Raw genomic sequence first — 21,623 nt, 5'->3', positions numbered from 1 at the left:
TTAATGAGATGCGAACAAGACTTCTCTCCTATGAGATCCGATAAATTCATTACTTGGTTATCAAGATTTCCTATTTATAAAGGCCTTTACAAATGTAAACACAATTAAATTATTTGAATTTAAATTCTAACATGAAATGCTTCAAAGCTCATTATTTATTATAAATTTATTATGAGGGGTGGGGTGAAGTTAACATTAAAATTGATAACCGAATATCGTACGACTGATAGGTAGATATATCTTCTTCCTCAATAATACTCGACTAATTGTGGTATATGGGCAAATAAACACCAATTTGGAGTTATAAATCGAAGGCATTTTAATAAAGAGCGCGGCGTTAATTAAGATCCATATCTATGCAATTTGCGTTCAGGCTTGGTATTCTTGGTAAAACTTTCGATTCGCCCTCATGTAAATTGCCATTTTATTTCAAAACTATCTTTATCATCTAGATCGATTCATGGAAGTACATACAAAATCATATGACATTGTACCGTTAAATTAAAAGGTTATTACGTATTCCAAGATTCAGTTTGTAAATCGGAGATTCAGTATTTGATCGCTTCGATATTTAAATTAATAAACATAAGTCAATTTTCGAAAATAGAAAATACATTTGAGGTTTTTGAGGAAACTGAGAGTGTCCGAGCACTCCTACCTACTTATCTTACTAGACTGGCGAACGAATGTAGAATTACTGCTGTTTTCAACTACATTTGTATTTACGTAGTTATTACTGATATATTATAAATGTTGGTGTGGTCGCGCGCTGTTGTTGTTGTTGCTGTTGTTTTTTTTTTTTTTTTTTTTTTTTTTGGGGGGGGGGGGGTTTAAGATGAAGTTGCATGAACAGAAATAGTAAAAAAATGACCAAACTATGAAAAAACTTCCCTGGTTTTCAGGCCGCAGGTCACTGGGAAGATCCCTTTGTTGGGGTTAAGGGCACAGCGAAGCTACTTGCGGGCAACCTTCGATGCAACCCCGCGGCCGCTATCGATCAAATTAAGCATTGAATTGAACAAGACAATTACGAATATTGTGTTTCATAATTTAGATAATAGGTAATAATTCGCATATCAACATTTTGTGGATTATTAATCCTGGAGACTCCCAGACAGTCTGTGATGGTGGAAAGACCGTCTGGGCGCCGGCAGGAGACTCGCACACGGTGCCAAACGAATATACTAGACCGTCGGTGCACAAGCAGGAGATTCCCAGACAGTCTGCGACGGTGCCAAGACAGTCAGGGCACCTGCAGGAGACTCCAAGACGGTGCAAGAAATTTTACCATACCGTCGGGGCACCTGCTAGAGACTCTCAAACAGTCTGCGACGATGCCAAGACTGTCTGGACACTAGCCGGAGACTCCCAAACAGTCTCCCAGACCGATAGGGACATGCAGGGACTCCAAGACAAACTGCGACGGTGCCAAGACCGTCTGGGCAGCTACAGGAGACTCACAGACAGTCTGCGATATTGCAAAGTACGTCTGGGCACCTGCAATAGACTGTCAAAGACTGTCTGAAAGTCTCCTGCTGGTGCCTAGACGGTACTGGCACCGTAGCAGTCCGTCTTTGAGTATCCTGCTGGTGCCCAGACGGTCTTCGCACCCTCGCAGACTGTCTGGGATTCTCCTGAAGGTGACGGTCTGGGGGACTTCTGGCACCTTCTGGGAGTCTTCTGCTGGTGCTCCGCCGGTCTAGGAGACTGTCTTGCACTGTCGCAGACTGTCTGGGAGTCTCCTGCAGGTGTCAAGGCGGTCTTGGCACCGTGTCAGACTGTCTGGGAGTCTCCTGCTGGTACCTTTAACGCGACGAGTGGTCAGTTTAGTGCATTCCTCTTTATGTCCCGTAGCTTTTTTTATAAGTGTTTGCTGTCCTCAACGCATCCCCACACGCGTTTATGGCTGCCACAATCTCCTGCCATTTTTACTCTTGTTTGCCTCGGTCACCAATAGCCCGTACTTTCCCTCCAGCAGGTTCTTGTTCTCGATAACAAGCTCTAAAAGAATATCTATATCTTTTTTGGACCACGAATGGCACTGACTCGAATGGTTGCAGTCTTCGTCTTCCATTTCTCGCGTGTATTTTCGCCTTCGAATGTTGATGGCGGAAGTGGTAATATTCCTAAAAATAGCGACTACCACGACCGCAGTCGACTGACCACACCGTCGTGCGACCACAGTCGCGGCTACTTGCTCCTTGAACGCGACGAGTGGTCAGTTGGCGGCCGACGAGCGTCAGTCGACCACACAGTCAACCGACTACAGTCGGGTTTTGTAGTTTTTTATTAAACCGGACCCAGATTTCATGCGGTCTTGGATAGGCGGCCAACTGGATCAACATATCATTAGCCTCGGGTTAACAAACGTAAATAATTACCGGTCACGGATATTTGTATACCTTACGTGTCAACATTCGGTCAATTCCGTATGTATTCGTTATTTGTCCGTTGCCCTCGTCATAGACACTTGATTTTACACGGTCAATCAGAATTGCATGCGTAACAATTATCAAAGCTTTCGTTGTTTATATCTACATTAATATGGCAGTCTTACTGGAGCAAGTGAAGATAGAAGGCGCGCTCTCTCGCTGTCGCGACCGTGGCCCGCTGCGGGCTTGGCGTGTATCTTGTACATGACAAACATTTTAAAAAGTTGTGTTGTGTTAATAAGCAGAAATAAACGCAATGAAATCAGAAATGGACTCTGTCTACCTTTATCGTGTCATTGTGTTCTCCGTCAACTATGTTACAACAGAATCTCATTCCGTAAACTAAGTATGTCGTTTTCTGGATTGAGTATCTCGATCAATCGACTTATTACCTCGTCCATTCAACACAGAATCTCGTTCAGTCGACTAAGTACCTCGATTTCTGGGTTAAGTATCTCGATTCATTGGCTTATTACCTCGTCCATTGAACATAGAACATCTGTTCCGTCGACTTAGTATCTCGTTACATCGATTGAGTACGTCGATCCATCGCCGAAGTATTTCAATCTCTCGACTTAGAATCCACCGGTTGTTGTTATAGGCGTGTTTTGTTTTCGACGGGCCTGTGTTTTGTTTATCAACTTTAAATACCTTGCTATTTGGCTGTTAACGATAGTACTTTTTAACAAGTGTTACTATCAATATTTCTATCCCATGACGTCAATATTTTATTCATTTTGTCGTGGAATTAGGAATTATTGACGTATGGACCAAGCACGGTCTGTTTTCACAATGGTCCTTTACGCCAATGAACTAAAAATTAAGTTCAACATTTATACAAACATAATCTCCTTAAAAGATCTATTAATCACTGTTTATCGGTTAAGCACTCTTATAGGTTGGTTAACACGGCCTGTTTATTGTATCGCCACTTTTCTAAAACGTTCGCATTTCGCAACGATTGCAATCGGCAGTATGAGCCCCGGTTATTCTTAAATACTAATAAAGAAATACCAATAACTTGTTTTCATTTTGCGTTACTCTTGGTGTAGGAAACAATAGCAGGACGATCAAAACAAGCCCTAAACGGGATATTTTGATACTTAGTCATAATATTTTTTAATCTGTTTTTCTTAATCTTATACGTACTTACCCGGAAAAACTGGAACCCGTAACAGGCGTTTAATGTTGTAAAAGTTTGTTCAACCTTTTATTGCTTACTTATTTTTAGCACCATTCAGTTTATGTAAAACATTTGTTTGGTAATTTATTGCTGTTTGTTATGATAGTGTCCTACTAACTTATTTGTAAGAACCGAGCGCCATCGACGCTTTTTGAGAGTATCAAACGTGAGCTATACATGGTAATGTATACAGAACATAATACATCATTTTATGGACCCCTGAATCGGACTATCGTAGGTTCAAGGTGGAAAACTATGGAGCTCATTGTTTTTTTTCAGGATTATACTTAATGTTTATCATTTTAGATAATAATTGGCTGTTTATGATGTTAATAATATCGTCTATATTGCCTCTCATCCTGTCTCGTTTTATTTTCTCTTTGTATGCGTTTCGATATGAATTGTTTTTTTTTTCACAAAGATGTCTAAAATAATTGAGTAAGCACTGACCCTAGAGATTGGCATGGTATTACTTTCCAGATTACAAAGAAAGATATAACAGAACACATAAGGACATACAACATATTTGAATTAAAATTATAACATGACCTACGCTCCAGGAGTGAAATAACGTAATGCTCAATCTTGTTTATTACACGGGTGTTATTACACTAGTTATTTAACTGTGAAATGACGTCATTTTTGTGACGAAATGACGTCATTATTCCGCACATTTCTTCAGTTAAACTCTTTTACAATGTAATAAAAAGGTGAAAAGAGCATAAAATAAAGAGAAAATGTGTCGGTCATGTTATAAATAGAATCTTATATTCGTGGTCATTTTGTATTGAATTTATTAAACTCGTCATCTAAATCAAGATAAAAACTCGGCAAGCGTCGTTTCATCTTTATTTAGATGACTCGTTTGATAAATTCAATACAAAACGACCACTCATGCAAGATCCTATATTTGTAGGTCAGATTGATATTGTACCGCTAAACGTAATAAGGCAGTAACCAAAGTTTAAAACAAAGTGAGTTTTGTTGATGAAGACCTTGTAAAAAAGCGAAGAATTCAAGAATTTGGCGACTTGATCTGCTCCAACACGTTGTGATCCAGCGCGGTTGCCAGTCTATTTGTACGGACTCATCCGGTCACGGGTATTGTATTCGGCGGTTACGTATCAAATGAGGCATAAAATCGCGACACACGCTGGGTTTGTTTCATTTTACTCTCAACGCAGAAGCAGTGAAATTATATAATCTGCAAGACATCTTTCGCTGCGTAATAAATCACTTGGCGACTTTCGTAATCGGAATTGAAACATTTAAATTACATTAAGTGTGCGGAATTTCAGTACATATTTCGACACTTGGCAGTGATTGTGAACATTAAACCAACTTAACTAGCATACATTTCTAGAATACTTCAGTTTGTGAATTTTGTGTGAGAAGTTTGAATTTCAGGGAGGAAACAAAATGAAGCTGCTAGTTTTGTTCGTTGTGGGTTCGACTATTTTCATCGGCCTTGGGACAGCTGAATTAACTGGTGAGTATTCGTACATAAAGAGAGTGTGCAATAAATACATTAACAATATATAAATTATAATGAGCATCTGACAGGCAATCTTAATTTAAGATGTTTATCATTTTGACAATAACTCACACACCACTTGAATTGCAAAATGGTGGGATTAAGATTATTCTATTTGACAAACTGATTCTAGACTTGACTGACATATACATGCTTATCTTAACAAACGCACCTCAAAGCGTTATGCGATTAACAGTTTGTAATGTCAAACACATTATGTTGATTGCAAATGCGTCTTTGATATCGAGATGATACATTCATCAAAATAGAAATATTCGTTGTATTATTGAAAATAGCTCACTTAATACGAAATGATTACAGTGAATTGTATTTACCGGTACATGAGTATGAAGTACAAAATTGAAACGAAAGATTTTTAAATTAATAATTAACTGTTTAAATATTATTTACTTTTATATAAAGAAGTTATCCGGGTATTAATTATATGTATTTGTTAATTAATTTATCTTTTTGGCAATATAGATACATTTGTATTCCCCATGATAGACTACAAATCTGTGTTCGGCGGCATAAAAGTGCTGTTAATTTCTAGATAAAGGCCGGTACAGCGAACATAATTTTTATTATAATGTAACATTTAAATAATAATAAAAAAAAATATAATGTTTTCCTTTTTCAATGACTTTATTCAAATCGAAAAATATGTATATACACTTAATCAACAAAGACATGTGCATGTATAGACTTAATTAATTTTTTCATAAGATGAAGTTTTAGATTTACGGTAACCTAAATCGGGTCATCTATAAAGTCACGCATGGTTTCATTAGAGGACAGGGCCTGGCGAGGGCCCATTCACCGACCCATTCTTAGACTTAAAAATACAAATAGACTTAAAACCCAGAAAAATGAGTCAAGTGAGTGAATATATACAGACTACCACAAATGTCCATAACACAATTTTCTAATAGAAGAATGATGAAGATAGTCATTTATTGCAAAGTTTGACTGAAAATTAAAGCACTTCGGGAATATTCCAACTCGAAGAATATTCTTCTTTTTGTGTAAACTTAAGTATTAGAATTGTGAATACGGGCCCAGATTGCGTATATGTATATGGCAGGATACCTATTTTCACATGACGCGGCTACCTTTTTAAACCATGCTTAACAGTTCTAAGCATCGTCGTGTTAACAATAATATCTATAATTATGGGATTTTAATAAGTTTGTTTACCGTTTAAAAATATTCCTTAATTTTAGACACATCTAAGCACGAGATTACTAAAAAAAATAATATAACGTGCTTGATTATTAAATTGTATATGTTCAAAATTGGCATTCATATTAGTTCCAGAAAGTTTAGTCCAAGTTGAATAATATGTATGTGTTTGTTTAATAATTACAAATGTGTATATTTTTTGTCTGATATAAAACAAGAAATCTGTGTTTCGATACATCGAACTATCCCGATTTTACTTATCAATTACACTACAATAATCATTAAAGTATAACACTTTATCAAATTCACTTTTTTCAGTTTAAAAACAATACACTCGCTGTTGTTGTTACAGACAAAATTTTGTTCTAAAATGGTTAACCTAAATCAATATCTTTAAAGAATCAAAATTAAATTGAAATTGACTGATTTCTATCCTTTTATTCCCCGTTCATTAAAAGAATAAATTTCGATCCAGCGTTGTCTATTTGCGAATAAACAACGAGCTTGCGTTTTGTTGTGCATGCGTAAAGTACGGTGCATATAATATCAACTGTCAAGAAGGAGAAAAATGTTTATCTGTAGATATGAATCGATAGTTTGGAAGTTATTTTCGTTCATGCATCAGATATATAATGTTCTTTTATGAGAGCTCAGTTCTTAAAACTATGCATTACTTTTACTTCTGCTCGAGTTTTCGTTTCAACCCGAGTCCATGCTTTTGCGAATGACAGAATTGATTGACACACATTTATTTTGATATATCATTTCTTTGCTGAAACTGAACCTATGGCTACATTTCTTGCTGATTTAATTTTAGCAGTTTGAACTATGGCGACTGTGCCATATGTTCGAATATCATGTTTTGATCATAAATCCTATTTGGTATATTATTTTGGTCGTTTTTTATATTTCTTTTGTTCAATATCATGCATAAAGATTACCAGATCAATATTTTGTTATTGCAGGTGAAATAATTGCTTCGGAGGATGAAAACGTTTCTCTGAGACAGAAACGCAACTTGGACACATTAAATGATATTCTAACATCAAAGCGAGATGTAGAAAGCGGACCAATAAGACCAAAACGAAGCTTTGAAAGCGGACCAATAAGACCAAAACGAAGCTTTGAAAGCGGACCAATAAGACCAAAACGAAACTTTGAAAGCGGACCAATAAGACCAAAACGAAGCTTTGAAAGCGGACCAACAAGACCAAAACGAAGCTTTGAACGCGGACCAATTAGACCAAAACGAAGCTTTGAACGCGGACCAATTAGACCAAAACGAAGCTTTGAAAGCGGACCAACAAGACCAAAACGAAGCTTTGAACGCGGACCAATTAGACCAAAACGAAGCTTTGAACGCGGACCAATTAGACCAAAACGAAGCTTTGAACGCGGACCAATTAGACCAAAACGAACCTTTGAAAGCGGACCAACAAGACCAAAACGAAGCTTTGAACGCGGACCAATTAGACCAAAACGAAGCTTTGAACGCGGACCAATTAGACCAAAACGAAGCTTTGAAAGAGGACCAATTAGACCAAAACGAAGCTCTGAAAGCGGACCAATTAGACCAAAACGAAGCGTTGACAGGCCATCTAAACCAAAACAAAGCACTTAAGACCAGCAAGGAAACGAAAACGAAGCGTTGAAAAGAAGCCATTCAAACCAAAACGAAACGTTGCATGACTGTTAAATCACTACATATATTGATGCCTCAATATAAAATAAAAGGCCATCTGTGGAAAAGACTGTGAAACGAAGGACATGGTTGGGATTCAGCCAAATATTATTTAAAACAATCATATACATTATAATACTCATTTGTATCAATACCCTCATCAGATGAATGCTGAAAATACCAGTAAATTGTTCATGTTTAAAGTAAAACGAATATTCCTTACCTCGGTGTTTGTTTATCCGGTTGTTAGCTTATACCAATACACAGCATTGTTTATCTTTGTTGATATTTACGTTTTGATGTATGCACAATAAATATCAGTTTATTGACACTCTTATTATACAAGTATGTGCACTATATACAATGAATCAATTCAATTATTTATACCAAAGACATTCCGTTTATATATATTTGTTACATTTAAAGGTGTTCAAAATAGCCGTATTCAAGTGCTTGGAACAAATCTTCCTTAGAAGCTATTGGTAAAATGCGGAGCTTGCACAAAACTGTTAGTTTCCATTATAGCAAAAGAAGATCCACAACTTACCAAATTGCACTATATGAAATTCTATAACTTTTGAATTAACAAGTTAGCAGAAAATGTTTAAGTTATTTCTAAAATAAGTATATCCATTTTTTAAAAGAATGGGCATATCAGCACTTTTTTAAAGTGCAGATCGTAATCAAACTATTGATTTTGATTTGATCTCAATACTGAAATGCTCAGGACTCTCGAGCAAAACTTCCAAAATCAGATGTAAGGAAAATCCGAATTCTAGTTTTCATTCATTTAAAAAATCCGACAATATGCATATTGTTTGTTTTATTATACTTAATATTCGCGCACACCTTATACAAGTTTCTGATGTTTTTCTCTCACACAATATTATCTTACTATGGGGCTTTCGGGCATTTTTGCATCTTTATTATTACGATAGGACATTTAGGGTATTTGTATTGTGTGACTCTGTAGTACGTTGAATGTCTTTAACTGCAAATACTTCAGCAGATTTATACAGATAAACCATGCAGCATATAAAGAAACTTAATGGTATCAAAATGACAAATATCTTCCTTAAATGCATATTTTATGTATTCAGTCGCTATTCATGGCAAACGATACTACATATTTCTCCAATTACACACTTTTGCAGAATGACAAGAATATTGGCAACACATTAACAACGTATTTAGGCCCTTTCCAAGATGCCTTTCCCCACTATTATAATATAAATCATTTTTTACTGTAAATATTTCGTCATTGTAAAGCATAATTAAGCAAATAATACAAGTTAATTTCTATTAAACGAAGTTTATGGTCCACCTGCGCCCGGTGAATGCTTCAATCGAGAAGGTCGCCATTGAAGTGTTGTTCGGTCATGCCAATCCTGATGGAATTTCGGACAGATTCCATTTTTGCAAATTTAGTTTTGGATAAAAATATTTTTGCCAAACTGTGACAGACATTGTAAATAGAGCAAACTGTCATAAATTCAAATATTAATCGAAAAAGACCAATTGTATACTTATGTTTTATTGACTATGTTACCTTAATTACTTTAATACACCAGTTTAACAGATTATATTCAAATATTACCAAAAATAATGACAATAAAGTTATCCAAAGCAGGGGTTTTTTTTGGCCCGATTTTATAGCCGAAATTCGGCTATGTTCCCAATCCCAAAAAGTATATTTTTTCCCAAAATGTGGCAAAAATTTCCCAATTTTCAAAAAACAAAAAAAAAATATTTTTTTTTTTAGAAAGAAGTTTTATGCGTATTTTATCTCAATTTTAGTTCAATTACATCTAACAAAGTATTATATGATTTTGTTCTTTTAATTTGAATGATTATAAAGAGTTATATCAAATTTAGTATTTCCCTAATCAGTGGACTTTTCATGTGGAAAAAAAGGCTTATGAATTTATTTTCCCAATTTCATGAAAATGCCGATAAAATTCCCAATTCCAAAGCCATGGGCTATCTTCCCAAAAAGTTGAAAAAAAACTGCAAAGGTAAATGCATATACTAGTAATGTTTGTAAACTATTTAAATAATGTATTTCAATCAAAACTGCTGGCAAAGACTTTTCGTTAGATGGGTATGTGTACAATCAATATATGTTTATATATAATTCATTGTTTGACATACTTTGTTCAGTCATTGTACAAGACGCAACATGCTTTCCAACTGGGTTATCCATTTACTTCTAAATAGTTGTGTGTGTGTGTGTGTGTGTGTGTGTGTGTGTGTGTGTGTGTATACAAAAGAAAATCACACACAAATGTCGAGTTCTTAAATGCAAATCAGAGAATCATATCAGATTTGTCAACACGTTCTCAGCTCTCGATGTCCCGAGTACCTGTATTAATTTAGCTAAACAAAACCCAATATAGCTTTAAACCGACTATTCATAAACATTAAAACAAGGGACAAAATTGTCACAAAACCAGGTTTTCAATGTGAAATTTATGGCCATTTTTGACTTTTTGAACTCAATGTGTGACCTTGACTTTGGAGATATCGACGTAATTCTTTTGCGCGACACACCGTCTAATGATGGTGAACAAATGTGTCAAATGATTTTAAAATCTGACAATGAACGACAAAGTTTTGGCCCGGACAAGATCATTTATAGTCATTTTTGACCTTTGAACTCAAATTGTGACCTTGACTTTGAAGATATCGACATAATTCTTTTGCGTGACACACCGTCTATTTGATGGTGAACAATGAACGACAAAGTTATGGCCCGGAAAAGCTTGTTCCGCCCGCCAGCCCGCCGGCCCGCCCGCCCACCGACATTCGCCAATCTAATAACCAGTTTTTTTTCCTTCGGAAAACATGGTTAAAAAGGAAACAAACACATTTTTTTCCACAACGTATTTATCATAAAACAACCAGTTTTATTGTTCAACAAACAATACATGTTAATAAATAAATACTAAAAGCATCTATTACGAAGTGGTGTGCTGTCATGATTATAATTATAGTAATGCTATTTTGTAGGCATTAAGCTCAATCAGTATGACAGCGCATTTCCATGTTATGCCCCACTCGTTTAACATATGCTGCCCCTTCCATTATTATACGCCACCCTTTTTACATATGCCTATTCCTTTTTAAAGTGCCAATGTTCTCGACGATTTGATAGACTTTCACACAGTATCGCCTATATTAACTTCAAATTATTTCTAATAAAGACTATATATAATGGAGTGTATGCATAATGGATGAGTACATAAGTGAAAACCTCAAAATAAAAGCACATACAATGTACAGAGTTCACCATCCGCAGCCAATTGTATAAATATTAATAGCTTTAGCCAATCCAGAAGATAACGTTTATTCGGATAAAAATAACCGAAGTCAAATACCTCGGCTAAATATTGTCCAAAATGTTACCAAAACGTGCACCTGTTCGGATATCTATTCGTTTATAAAATCCCTACCCCAAAAAGATCCTTACATTAAAGACACCGGTAACCAAAAGTTACCCGCTGGATAAGAGTTATCTAGATTAATAAAATTGGCTACTGATAACTATTCTCGAAAGAGATCGCACTGCGTCTTTTCAGGCTTATTAGTATGACTCAATCTGTATCTAGTGAAATTCACGTCTCGTTAGTTTGAAAAATAATTAAATGAAAAAACAACGACAAGTATTCATACTTTAATGTTATCACACAAATGCTACTTTTTAATTATTTCCCCTTTTTACAGTCTGCTGAATGCGTTACGGCAAAATAAAACCAAAGCATAATTGGACAGTTAAAAAATAATTTATACACACGCTAAATATGTAAACATAGTTCCATCGCTATAGGCCTAATGGGGAACATGTTTCGTGGTATATGCTTTCTATGAATTGAACATTTTACATTTCAACAAATTCTCTCGAAATCCAGTATCATATGAAAATTTTCAAAACACGAATAAACCACTATTCATAATACTGTAAAATTTGGTTACCCATATAAGCGGTTTAATATGACATTTATAAATTGCTTATAAAACCGCGATCAGCAATATTACGCTTCGTTAAGTAGACTCAATACCCTAAAAATTTATACTATACAGATACATCTTGAAAGAAAAAATACAAATATTTAGGCCACATCCATTTGGTCACTACGATATTCGACGGACTTAAGGCACTAACAATCGTAAAATGGAATAGTATGTTTTAATTGCGCCCCAGTTTAGATTTGTTTTCGCGAAAGATCTAATGTTCGATTTAGCTATGCTTACATTGTTAACGACAAAGACTCTCATCTTAGTCAGCATTACACTGTTTGGTTGTATCTCCAACAATAATATCAGTTTTCCTGTATTTGCTATGAAGTGACCTGTAAAAAAAATGTGTGCAAATCTATATCGGCCACTACTTCATACTATGAATGTTTGCAATACTTGAACCTAAGAAATGTGATTGGTATAGTATGGAATAAACAAGAGATGTGTTTGTCAGAAACACAATGCCCCCTATTGCGCCGCTTTGAAGCCATATATTTAACCTATGACCTTGAATGATGACCTTGACCTTTCACCACTCAAAATGTGCAGCGCCATGAGATATAAATGCATGCCAAATATCAAGTTGCTATCTTCAATAATGCAAAAGTTATTGCAAAACTTTAACCAAGGTTAAAGTTTTGGGACACACGCAATGAATGAATGAATGACAGACAGGTCAAAAACAATATGCCCTCGATCTTTCGATCCGGGGGCATAAAAACAAACAAGTGAACTAAAATGAAAAAGTAAAAATATTGCATATCCTTTAAAGGGACCTTTTCACAGTTTTTGGCATGTATTGAAGTTCGCATTATATGCTTTAAAGGCCCTATAAAGGTAACGATCCGTAATTATTTACCGATTTTTTTCATATTTTATTTATAAAGGTTATCAAAAAACAATATATATTTGCTATTGGACATTGCCATAAAAAAATTAGCAATACAACTTGTTTTGAGCTCAAAATACAGTGTCCTCCAAGTAAATTGTGTTTACAAACAATCAGTTTATTTACATCGCTGTTTACTCGGGAAAGTGAAAGTGACTCAGGTCACCAAAAATATATCGTTGATTTTCAACGTTTTCCTGTATCACTCGCAAAGTAGATCTCTTCTAAATGGTTAAAACGTTTGTAGTGATCTAATAAGTTACTTTCTGTTGGTACAAAGTTGTTCAAAATATAATAAAATTGATTTTTTTGGCGGCTATTTTAGCATACGTCACCGCTTTGAGGCTACACATCACGTTAGTTGCAAAGTTGTAAACATTTCTTCCAATTATAAAACGGGAATCTGTTCCATAATTCTTGACAACGATGCACCTAAGCTGTGTTATAAGCATTTTTTTTACAAGAGTAACTGAAATCCGGTAAACATTAGACCAGTTTATATGAATAATATATGAATTTGTCACCTTTATATGGAGGCTAAAGAGCTTTAGTTAAAAAAAGAAAACAATTAAAGAAAGAAACAAGAGATGTGTTTGTCAGAAACACAATGCCCCCTACTGCGCCGCTTTGATTTATTTAATTTTTTGATTACATCCCTTATTTTTAATATTACTTCCCTTGGAAAAATTATATGTACCTGCCAAATGATAAATATAAATTATCTCCCTTTAAAGCTTGTTACTTCCCTTAGATTTTTTTAAAACTTTTACCTTGAAGGATGACCTTGACCTTTCACCACTCAAAATGTGCAGCTCCATGAGATACACATGCATGCCAAATATCAAGTTGTTTTCTTCAATATTGCAAACGTTATGGCCAATGTTTTTCGGACGCACAGACAGACAGACGGACTGACGGACAGTTCAACTGCTATATGCCACCCTACCGGGGGTATACAAAAAAAAAGTAATCATCAACTGAGCTCGAAGCACTGACCCTTTGAGTTTAAGTCTAGCACTAAAATCACTCGGCCATTTGTGCAGATACAGTAAATGTTGTATTTTATACTGAATAAGAGCAATACTCGTAATCTCATATAAAATATAACGATTCAAACATAACTCTCCAAATTATTCAATCATTTCAAGTTTGTAACACTTTATACATTTCATGTTTTTAAATCGTAAGAGGATGGATATAATAAATATTTTAGAGCACTGTAAATGTTCAGTTTTACTGTATTCTCGCAAATATCATATCTGCGACGAAAATTTGCAAATCTGAAACTTGTTTTTTCATTTTTTTTTCAAATAACCGAAACGTGAAAATGTCCCGCTAAGACTTCTCTGGTTCGTATTGATTTGACCAAATGAACATGCTGGCTGTGGTTGGTTGGCTAAGATTTTTGAAGATAGTCCCCCAGTTGTTAAAGCTTGTTAAATGGCAGAACTGTTTCTTAAACTCTATATTCTAACATGACTTTGTCTTTCATGAAAGTAGAAACTACATATGGGAACAGGCCACTATATTTTTAAATATCTCTAAAACAGTCTAATGACAAACGCTGGCCTGAATCATTGTATTAAGAGTTTATTATTGACAATAAATTAAGTTTCGAAGATAACATTTGAAGAAATCGAACATATCATAAAATTATCTTAAAATAACAAAGCATGCGGCATTAATAATATTCTAAATGACCACATTAAAGCATCCTTTTTATTATGAAAAATGTATTTTTTAAACAATTTAACAGAGTTTTTAGCTCTGGTAATGTACCTTGGAAAATGTGGCTAATCAATTCAATTTATAACAAGTGTCCCGCGGTCGGAGACATATGCCCCTCCACAATGTGTTGTGTTGAATACAGGCTGTGCTGAACGAAACCACTGACTCATCAGCTGGGAGCCGCCCATCAACAATTGTTTCATCCTTTAATCCCAGGACACTCTCCGGGCGGTGGAACCGCAGTGCTGATCAGGCACTAAGGGTCAGTGGTTAGCTGCCAGCTCTTCTCCTCCCTCTTAATCCATAGCCAACTCGACGCTCTCTCTGCTGCTTGACCCAGTCTCCCAACAGCTCTCTTTCTCTCTCCACCTCTGATTCCTAGGGCACTAAGCATCCTTCACAGTCATTGTGCGGGAAAGCCTCTTACGCTAATCTCGATTGGGAACAGCCATGTTTTCCAACCGCGGGAACTGCACTGGTCTAAGAGATCAGTGTATTTGGCTTTCTTCCGCTGATATGCCATGTCACACCTTGATTGCCATGGGACGGTGAGTTCAATAGTCACCAGCTTCTTGTGTTTGGTGGACCATATCACTATGTCAGGCCTCTGTGTAGTTTGGACGATCTCGGGGAAGACCAGCTTCTTCCTTAAGTCGACTTTCATCTCCCATTGGTCTGATTCATCTAAGATCCACGTGTTTCTAGGAGCTTGCTTTGTGCTTGTTTCTCCTGCTTTGACAAAGTTGATCTTTGTAGATGCTGTTTTCTTTGCTGTTCTTTTCTTCCTTCTCTCGCGCTCAAGTGCATCTGCTTACTCCCAAAGGACAGCATCGTGTCTCCATCTGTAGCGGCCCTGTGTCAGCGAAGTCTGACATGATGACAGGATGTGTTCCATGGTGCCTGGCTTGTTACAAAGACTGCATCTGGGGTCTTCCACTAGACCCCATCTGTGGAGGTTGGTTGGGGATGGCAGCAGGTCGTAAACTGACCTTAACAGGAATTTGAGTATTAGCGGCTCATACTGCCAGATGTCTGCCCAAGTCAACTTCCTCTCTGTTGTTGTCCATTTGTTCTAGGCACATTGTCCACCCATTTCAACTGATCAGGCTCTTCTGCTCTCCTCTTCGCTCGCCCTGATTTCCTTCTGCACCATCTGACTCCTCTCTCTTTTATCTGCCGTACTCCATCGCTGTGGTTTTATCATACCAAGCCCTTGTCTGCCCTCCGTAGTAGTTCCGACGATGTCTTTGTGTCTCAGTATACTTTCAGCTTGAGACACCGCCTGGCTTGCCGACCACTTCCTTCCGGTTCTAGTCTCTATGCCTGCCATCCAGATCAGGTCATCAGAAGATTCTTTCAGTGTAACCACCATCCTGGCCTTAGCAACTTTGTACTCCTCAACAACTGATGATATTGGGAGTTGGAGCTGGTTGGTCCTCCCATACAGTCCGATGCTGGTGAAACTTGGTGGGACCCCTAGCCATCTACGGATGTATATGTTGATGGTTCTTTCAATGCCTTCCACAGTAGAAACTGCTTTCTCATACAGCATTAGAGGCAACATTAGTCTTGGTAACAATCCATGTTGGTATAACCATGCCTTGAATTTCCCAGGAAGTGATGTCTGGTCTATCTGCTTCAGAACTTCTTGGAGTTGGTTCTTGGTGCGGTTTATGCTGCTTGTGTCGTTAAGGCTGGCATCGTACCATTTTCCTAAGCATTTGATAGGATTGTCTACTACGGATGGTATGTCTTCGCTCTGTACCTGGAAGGTGAACTTTTGAGTAACCTTTCCCTTCTTGATTACCAAGCTCCTAGATTTCTTTGGTTTGAACTTCATTCTTGCCCAAGTCACTGTCTCATCCAATGCTCCAAGAACCCAACGAGCTTGCACGTGTGTCGTTGTAGTTACGGTGAGGTCATCCATAAAACCTCTATTGGATGGAAGGTATATCCCGGAGGCTGTCTTTGGTCCTCTGGTTTCCCTCTTTGCGGCATTGATAATTAAGTTCATTCCCATCACGAATAGCACGACTGAAATAGTGCAGCCTGTTACTTATCCTTTCTCGAGCCTTATCCAAGTTGTTGACTGTTCTCCTACAGCAAACCGTACTTGTATGTTACTGAAGTATCCATTGATAATCTGTTGCACATAGTCTGGGATGTGGTAATGCTTCAGTGCGGTCTCAATTAGCTTGTGTGGTATGGATCCATACGCATTGGCAAGGTCAAGCCAGACAACAGTGAGGTGTTTTTGGTTTGCCTTTGCTTCCCGGATAATCTGACTGGGGGCGCTTGTATGTTCCACACAACCAGAGAACCCTGGGGCGCCTTCCTTTTGCACTGAGGTATCAATGTATTGGTTTGATGTCAGATACTTCGTCATTCGCTTGGCCAGCACAGCAAAGATTTCCCCTCAACGTTCAGTAAGGAAATGGTTCTGAATTGGCTGACGGTCTTCGAATCCTTTTAATTTAGTGTAAATATTCATTCTGCCTATTGCCAACAATCTGGAACTTTACCTTTCCGCCAAACCACTTTTAGAAGATTCCATAAGCGTCGAAGAAGTTTAGGGCACATCTTATACACCTTGTAAGGGATACCATTTATTCCTGGGGCCGACCCAGCTCTTGCCTTTTGAACTACTTCTGAGACCTTTTTCAGTGTAGGTATCTTGTTGTCTAGAGGTGTTGTGGGTTCTGGTACTGGTTCTATTCTCTGGCAGTTGCCAAACGGTACGTCTCGGATATCATCAGTGCGTTTCAGTTAGGAACTGTGTAATTTCTTCCATGCTGCTCTCTAGCTTGCCCGATTTCTCTTTGTCTCGCAGGTCCTTTGGCCTTTTTCCATCTTTTCTCACGAAGTTGTTCTGCCTTGCGTAGGTTCAAAAGTTGTTCCCTCTGGCTCAAGGCTTTGAACTATTGACCCTAATTTCAATAGGGGTCATATATTGTCCAAGACCAATGCGCATGTGAAGTATCAAGCCAATCGGTCAATTCGTTGATGAACTATAGATCGGAAATAATTTTAACACTTATTGTGACAGTTGACGACTTATTCATCGGAAACGATTTCATACTTAGTGTGTAACAGTGACATTGACCTTTGACCTAGTGACCGCAATTTCAATGGGGGCCATCTACTGTCCAATGCCAATTAACATGGGAAGTATCAAGCCAATCGGTGAATCAATTGGCGAGTTATTGATATGAAATTATTTAAAACATAGTGTGTAACAGTGACCTTGACCTTTGACCTAGTTACCCCAATTTCGATAGGGTTCATCTACTGTCCAAGACCAATGTCCATGGGAAGTATCAAGCCAATCGGTGAATCAGTTGACGAGTTATTGATGGGAAATGATTTAACACTACGTGTGTAACAGTGACCTTGGCCTTTGATCTTGTAACCCAAATTCCAATGTTAATGTTCAATCCACATGTGAAGTATAAAGTATCAATATGGGTCATCAACTGTCCAAGGCCTATGCACACGTGAAGTATCAAGACGATCAGTCATTCCGTTGACGAGTTATTAGTCGGAAACGAACTGGTCTACCGATATTCAGACTGGTCTACCGACAGCCAGCCAGCAAATCAAGATTCCCCTTCTTTTTCGAAGAGGGGCATAAAAATAAAGGTTCCGAAAAAAAAGATCCTTCTAACTACATACCAATAGCTATATTGAGTTTCAAACATACGTTTAGAAAAATTTATCATGAAATACGACCTTATTGACAAACACCAAACGTTCTTCCGTTATAATCTTTCAACAGCTGACAATATGTTTGTCTTATACGCGCTTTTATTCTCAGAACTTAAACAAACAAGAGGTGTGTTTGTCAAAAACACAATGCCCCCTAATGCGCCGCTTTGATTTTTTTTTTACCTTTGACCTTGAATGATGACCCTGACCTTTCACCCTCAAAATGTGCAGCTCCACGATAAGCAAGTAAGAGATTGAATGGAGAAATTATATTTTTTGTAATTTTTGACCTTGAAGAATGACATTGACCTTGAACTTTCACCACTCAAAATGTGAAGCTCCACGAGATACACATGCATGCCAAATATGAAGTTGCTGTGTTCAATATTAAAAAGTAATGAAAAATACAATGATATTTGACCTTTGACCTTGAAGGATGACCTTGACTTTTAACCACTCAAAATGAGAAGCTCCATGAGATGCACATGCATTGTAAATATCAAGTTGCTATGTTGAATATTGCAAAAGTTATCAAACTTTAACCAAGGTTTAAATTTTGGGACAGAATGACAGACAGACGGGACAAAAACAATATACCCCGATCTATCGATCCGGGGGCATAAAAACTTATTATGTGCATTTATCGATTTAAAGGCTGCCTTTGATACGATCAATAGGTCATTATTGCGGTATAAGTTAGGCCAGTACAATTTAAGTGGAAAATTCTTAAATATTGTTAAAAATATTAATTAATTGTACAATAACGCTAAATCATGTATCATGTGTAATGGTGAAATATCGAAATATTTGTCATGATCATTGGGAGTAAGACAAGGCGAACATGTTATCCAACATTCTATTTTCTTTCATTTTGAATGATCTACATTCACATTTTGAGAATAATAGATATGCCAATGGATTGAAATTTCATACTCCTTCAAACGACAACGATATTCATAACTGTTTCAAACTATTTGTGTGTACGCTGATGACAGTGTAATCGAAGCAGAATCTATTGTCTATCCGAACGACGTTCCACAGATGTCATCTTAGAAAGAAATTGGTCGGAAAATTAAAAAAATGCAGAGGATGGTCGCGGATTTTTTAACTGGTTTACATTTACGAAATATATATTAGTTTCATCTCTTGCACATTTATTTTAATAGGCTAAAATGCCCCTATGACAGAGTGTTGTTATTCGGCGAATATTGGTTGGTTCCTGGTCCGCCCATGTCGGGTAAATGATTACGAACGTACAGGTTCATTTGAGCCTTGTTCTGAGAAAAATGGGTTTAATGCATGTGCGTAAAGTGTCATCTCAGATTAGCCTGTGCAGTCCCCACGGGCTAATCAGGGACGACACTTTACGCTTAAACATGATTTTCGGTAAGGAGGGACTTTCTTCAAACTAAAAATAACATATAAGCGGAAAGTGTCGTCCCTGATTAGCCTGTGCGGACTCGCGGCTCATTAAACACGAACATCTGTTGTGGGCGAATAACGTTGTATGTAAAATGAGCGGTCTTGTATTAGCAAAACATTTTGAGATCATTATTGTATCGCATTCATCATGTAACGCGACGCTTTTCTGGCGTCACATTTGGTTCCCTTGTAAAGTAATACTTCGTGCATGAAGAGATTTAAAGAAACAAGCTGTAAACACCCGTACAGTGTATTACCTTGCGACAGCTGTTGACTCCTGCGTCATAGAATGCCACATTACTATGATTTACTAGTAAACATGTTTTATTGTATGGGGTATAACAAAATGTTATGATTCATTACAATATTGCACAAAGAAAATGGCGAAAAAAAGCGCACATCGAGTTTTTTGCGTGACCACGTTTATACCCACGTGTCACATAACAATCTTTTATCCAGGCTGGTTTTACGGCAATTTCACAGCAGAGTAATTACGATACTTTTTTAACATCAGAGGCGTCCTTCAAGCCTTTACGAACATCCATTCTATATATTTGCAATGCAAAAGACGCATAAACATAAAATTGTACAGATTCAGGTTGACAACAATATGTTGTTTGTTTGTTTTTAATTACAACTACACTCAAAGACTCGTTACACCTTGTTGACAAGCTATTTATTGTATCGCAAGGTGCTCTCGATTGTGCTACTACCACGCAACGCATTGCTGCGCCCAAAGCAACCGAAATGCAATAAGGCAGTTCATATGGCAGCAATATCTCTCGAATTCTCCATTTTTGACTTCAAACGCAACCCTTGACTTTAATGCGCTTCTGCAACAACTACTCTGCGTCTTTTGTATACGAGTCAAAAATTAAAGGATATATTCATGAAAACCATTAAAAATGCACATGAAAACGTACATACATTTACAGGTTCAGAATCGATTTTGTGAAGCTTACATTAGGTTTGGGTGAATGTCTTATTACTTCTGCACACGGTCTTAAAGAGCGATTAATGTGCACCAGGTTTTCTATTTAAAAAAATCATTCAATTGATACAAGACATATGGGGCGGAACAAAATAACACTCAAATATGTGAGCTTAAAGCGGGTATATACGATTTTTATATGTGCTGAATTGTAAAAAATTGATACAAATATGTTATAATAACACACAATATGCAAGAAAAATGATACATTTAAGACGAATTTCATAAAATACAGCAAATACAAATTAGCGCCCCGAGCCGATTGTGACGAAGATAATTCGTAATTATTTTCCTACAATAACCGATGCATTCGTCTTTTTAGTAAGTGTTCGTGTGTCGTATGAATCGATATCGCTGCAGGAATTTCAAATGAACCGTTAAACTAAATTTAGATTCACATCGTACATGCATGATATACATGCTGGCGAATTCGGCTGTACAGCCTTTTTCGATTTCAGAATTAAATATCTGGCTTATTCAGCATTTTTCGACACATGTTCTTCTTAACTTTTATTTTAGTTTATATTGAAATATATGTATAATAAGTTTTTTACACATTTTATATTAATTAATAAATATTTGACAAGATCGTATATACCCGCTTTAAGAGAAACGTTCAGGTATGACATTGCTATTTTCGAGCGCATTGTATGTCCTGAAATCGCATGGGCATCAATAATCGTAAATTATCTATCATCAAGTTTACTTCTAATGAAACGCCACGTACCGCCCTATTCGTTACGTTAACTGATTAGTAAGCAGCATATAAATGAACTATAAAAAAGAAATAGCTTGATGGTTTTGAAGGAAAATGGTAAACATAGGATACCCTTATAAAAAGTTATCCTTAGGTAAATAA

The 21,623-nt window shown here is 36.8% G+C and overlaps 1 protein-coding gene and 1 long non-coding RNA gene across 2 annotated transcripts; one reads left to right on the top strand and one right to left on the bottom strand.

Moving 5' to 3' along the window:
• The first annotated feature begins 4,768 nt into the window (after positions 1-4,768).
• Positions 4,769-8,339, top strand: LOC127851098 (uncharacterized). Its single transcript, XR_008035664.1, has 2 exons — positions 4,769-5,104; positions 7,297-8,339. It is a non-coding gene; the product is annotated as an uncharacterized LOC127851098 (long non-coding RNA).
• A 7,118-nt stretch (positions 8,340-15,457) lies between these two features.
• LOC127849926 (uncharacterized) lies at positions 15,458-16,666 on the bottom strand. Its single transcript, XM_052382672.1, has 2 exons — positions 15,853-16,666; positions 15,458-15,630 (listed from the first exon to the last, which is right to left on the bottom strand). The coding sequence occupies exons 1-2, from the start codon at positions 16,664-16,666 to the stop codon at positions 15,458-15,460; spliced, it is 987 nt and encodes a 328-aa protein (XP_052238632.1).
• Positions 16,667-21,623: the final 4,957 nt, after the last annotated feature.

This window comes from Dreissena polymorpha, chromosome 11, assembly GCF_020536995.1.
Source record: "Dreissena polymorpha isolate Duluth1 chromosome 11, UMN_Dpol_1.0, whole genome shotgun sequence".
Classification (NCBI taxonomy): Eukaryota; Metazoa; Mollusca; class Bivalvia; order Myida; family Dreissenidae; genus Dreissena; species Dreissena polymorpha.
This window is presented reverse-complemented; position numbering and strand designations above follow the sequence as displayed.